Here is a 4,229-nt window from a genome sequence, read left to right as displayed (position 1 = left end):
TTAGGTCTACACACACCTAAATATCCATTTCCCATCCTGCATTGTACCAGACTCCACTTCCCACAATGCACACTCACTTCCACATTCATTAGTTCATTTATTTTATTGAAGTATTTTTCATGCTATCAGTTTGTGTTTGTTTACCATGTGCTCAGGAAAATTTATCCATGTGGTGCTGAATGTAAAGCCAGAAAGCTTCAGTAAGAATCAACAATCTGTCAGTAACATTAGTGACACTGTCATGTGATGCTGTGGGGTGGAGCTTCATGAATGTTTATAATGTTAATATATCAGACTGCAGAAATTTTATTTTCATTTATAAGCTCATCCATCATGTTCACTGTTATATTCATGTGTCTGTGGCTTTCACTCGGTGAGTTAACATTGATTTTTGTAGATTCAGAAATTGTTTTTAATTAGATTTAATTAGTCTTTTTAGTTATGTAGTATATCTGCGTAATTTAACACTGCAATGTGTGTACTTTCATTCGTTTGTGTTAAAGCTTGACACAGGAAACCTGCTCTCCACATAGCAATATCTCTACAGATGGTATAACCACTACAGAACAATTCTGGGGTTTTTTAGCAGTGACTATAACTGCCTTATTTATTAGTGCATCATTTGTTTTCGGCTCTTGTGCACAGTATTCACAGTAAAATAAAGTCAATTCAGTTTAAGTTGAACAATGGATACTGCTACAAACAAGGAGACCACTCGCGTGCGGTGCTGCGTGTGCCGCTGTCAAACCTTTATATCCTTTTATTTAGGAATAAATATTTTACAATGATAAAATAGCATGTCTGATGCAATGGTTTGTGAAGTAACAGTGTTTTTGTTCTGTGTTGTACTGGTTACTCAGTTCACTCTCACTGATATTGTTAAGTAATAATCTGTAAAAAGTTATACTACAACTGCATCACTTCCTGGGTGTGGCCTTCTAGAGACGTGTAAAGTTCAGCACATACAGCACTATTATACAGAATCCTCACAGAGCTGTGTTCAGAAATGGATCAACTATACAACTTACTGTACATAGTGAGATACATACCACTGATTCTCACTCTAGTTACAGGTAAATTTCAATCAGTTATTAATTATTACAATGATATTTAATCAGTTAAATAATTGCATTAATTAATAAGCATGTTTGTATTAATCTAGTAATTTCTTGATTCCTTAAGTCAATATTGGAATTACTTCACTGAATCAAAAATACTTCACTGACATGTTTCTTTATATTTTTGTCACACCAGGTAGCTTTGCAGATAAAATTTGGCCAACAGATGCAAACATTGTCAGGAAAGAAGCAGAGACTGTTATTCTGAAATGTTCATATGAATCAAGCAGTGATCGTATTTATCTTTACTGGTACAAACAATATCCTAACAGCGCACCACAGTATTTACTGTATAAAGGCGCAAGGTCATATGCAGGTGATGATAGCACTCCTGATGATCGTCGACTAGAGTCGAAAACAAGCAGAGACTCTACTGAACTCACTATCAGAGGTCTAAAGCTCTTAGATTCTGCACTCTATCATTGTGCTCTAAGAGTAGCAGCACAGTGATACAGAGTCACTGAAAGGCTTTACAAAAACATCAACATGGTATATTAAGTTTCTAAAACCACAGAAGATGAAAGAGACTCACTTTACCAACTTATCAGTTAACCACAGACACAAACAACATTTGTGAAAACATTTGCAGCTGGAGCTAATAGCCTAAAAAGAAACATGAGGGATTAACACAACAATACTTTAATTCATAAATCTACATCTACATTCATTTATTAAATGTTTATTCTGCATGTTCATTTGAACAGATGTGAGTTTGATCATACAGATATAAAAAAATAATAAAAAATTAGTGAAAAGGTTTGATTGCACATAAGGGTAATGTCTATAATCTTAAACATAATTATTTGATGGAGGGATGATGACTCTAGCCTTTTGAGCTTGTCCTCTGTTTTCTTATTTGTACTGTGATGTAAACGTTCCAACTTAAGGTGGACTGCTGACACTAAATTTCCCCTAAGTCTGAATGAGTGTGTGAATGTGTCTGTGCATTTTGTCCTGCATTAGACTGCTGTATCATCCAGGGTGTATTCCTGCATCATCCCTAGTGTTGCTGGGAGAAGCTCCAGATTCACCTGCCCAGGACAAAGCATGAATGAATGAATGAAGGTGTGTATATATAATGTATAGAGACAGTTGTGGAAGTGTGACCAGGATAAAGTAGGTACTAAAAATAAACTCTGATTGAATGACCATTCATTAGGTTGCAGCTGCAGCTTATGGATCTGGGGCTTGGTTTTACTGTAGTTTTAGCATACTAAGATTTGCTAATTGTCTAGTAGATGAGAAAGAGTTGCTGTGTGAGGTAAAGCAGAGTTGTCATGAATATGAATAAATATGTTTATTTCAAAAGATAAACACAAACTAAGTAAACACTCAGGATAACAATGTTATTATGCCCACTTGGTTTTCTTCACTATTGCTGATATTGCTAAGTCCTTTAGTTTGCAAGTTACAAACCAAAAGATCAAGTATTTTAATTAAGTTGCTTAATAATAAATTGTTGTAAAGGTTTCTGTTCCTCTGCAGCTCTTTTTCTCTATAGACAATATTCTGTTTGTGAGACCTGTATGATTGTAATTAACACCAGTGCAATCATAGCTCCAGTTTTGTTCTTTGGTCACTACACTTAATTAACACTTAATTAACCCTACTGAATAAAATCAGATGGAAAAATATTTGAAGTCAACTGGAACAGCGATTTAGTCCAGGAACTCTATGGAACTCTGTATGGGAAGGCTATACAAAGAAATGGAAAAAAAATACTAAATATATACATTATATTATATTAATTATAGTTCAGAAGTTTATTTATTAATGTCATTAATAAATAAATTACCTTCAATTATCTTAAAAACCAAGTCTTTCTTATTTCTCCACAAGATGGTGTAGTGAGTTATCTTATTGTGGGTCAGGTGCTAGGACTCTGCTCACATCCTCCAAAGATGTAGACTCTGTTATAAATACTTCTTTGCAGAATAATATGAACTCTAATAAACATGCTTTATCACAACAAACAAATAAATGCCACAAGTCAAGACACTACTTATAAAATATAAAAAACTAAAATATTTACTATTTTATATTTGTATAAAATTGAATAAATACAATAATAGAATAATTTCTTTGTTTACTATGTAAACAGTTTCAGTAGAGTTTCCCAAACAAGGCAGAATGTTTCAGTAAAGATCAACAATCTGTCAGTAACACTGGAGACACTGTCATGTGATGCTGGGGGGTGGAGCTTCATGAACATTTATCATGTTAATATTTCAGAGTACAAAAAGAGTTCAGAAGCTTTTAACTTTCATTCAGCTAAAATCATTCATCATGTTCACTGTTATATTCATGTGTCTGTGGCTTTCACTAGGTGAGTTAACATTGACCTTTTGTTAGTTTATATATTATGTGTTGTTTATTAATTGTGTGCTGTTAGAAATCATGATTTCTGTATGTAATTCTGGCTTGATTCTGGCATAAAGTTTTGAATTTTTCTTATTATTAAAATATGTGTTGATTTCGTGATTAATTAGTCCAAGGCAAAATACGAGTTTGACTTTTGCAGTTTAGGCTTTATTATGTAAAGTTTAAAAACATTATGTTCTCTTCTCTATGACAGGTGACTCCATGGCAGATTCAATAAAGCCACTTTTCCCTCATAAAGTTGTAGATGAAGGTGATGATGTTACTCTGTCCTGCAGCTACAAAGACTTCAGTGGTACTGTAGAGAATCTGCAGTGGTACAGGCAATATCCAAAATCTAAACCTGAGTTCCTTCTTTATATTTATCAAAATGGAGATCTAAGTCCCAACACTCCCCCAAGAATGTCTGTTAAAGTTCATGATGATAAACAAGTGGATCTGATCATCTCCTCTGCTGCTGTATCAGACTCTGCTCTATACTACTGTGCTTTATGATTACACTTTACACTTTATCTGTTGTAAATACAAACTGCACATACCTCTCTATGCACACTCTGACATAGCCTTATTTATTGTTGTACATATTTACATATTTATCTGCAACTGTTCTGGTAGATGCTAAACAGCATTTTGTCACTATGTACCTGTACTTTGCAATGACAATAAAGTTTTATCTATCTATCTATCTATCTATCTATCTATCTATCTATCTATCTATCTATCTATCTATCT

General features: G+C 33.7%; 1 gene segment (V, D, J or C); it reads left to right on the top strand.

Moving 5' to 3' along the window:
* Nucleotides 1-3,404: 3,404 nt before the first annotated feature.
* On the top strand, nt 3,405-3,992 carry LOC131349916 (T cell receptor alpha variable 12-2-like). The segment is given in 2 exon segments: nt 3,405-3,444; nt 3,694-3,992. Coding segments are annotated over 2 exon segments (339 nt in total).
* The last annotated feature ends 237 nt before the right edge of the window (nt 3,993-4,229 follow it).

Source organism: Hemibagrus wyckioides, unplaced genomic scaffold (genome assembly GCF_019097595.1).
Source record: "Hemibagrus wyckioides isolate EC202008001 unplaced genomic scaffold, SWU_Hwy_1.0 Contig16, whole genome shotgun sequence".
Classification (NCBI taxonomy): Eukaryota; Metazoa; Chordata; class Actinopteri; order Siluriformes; family Bagridae; genus Hemibagrus; species Hemibagrus wyckioides.
The sequence above is the reverse complement of the archived record's forward strand: the minus strand, read 5'-3'. Positions and strand labels throughout refer to the sequence as shown.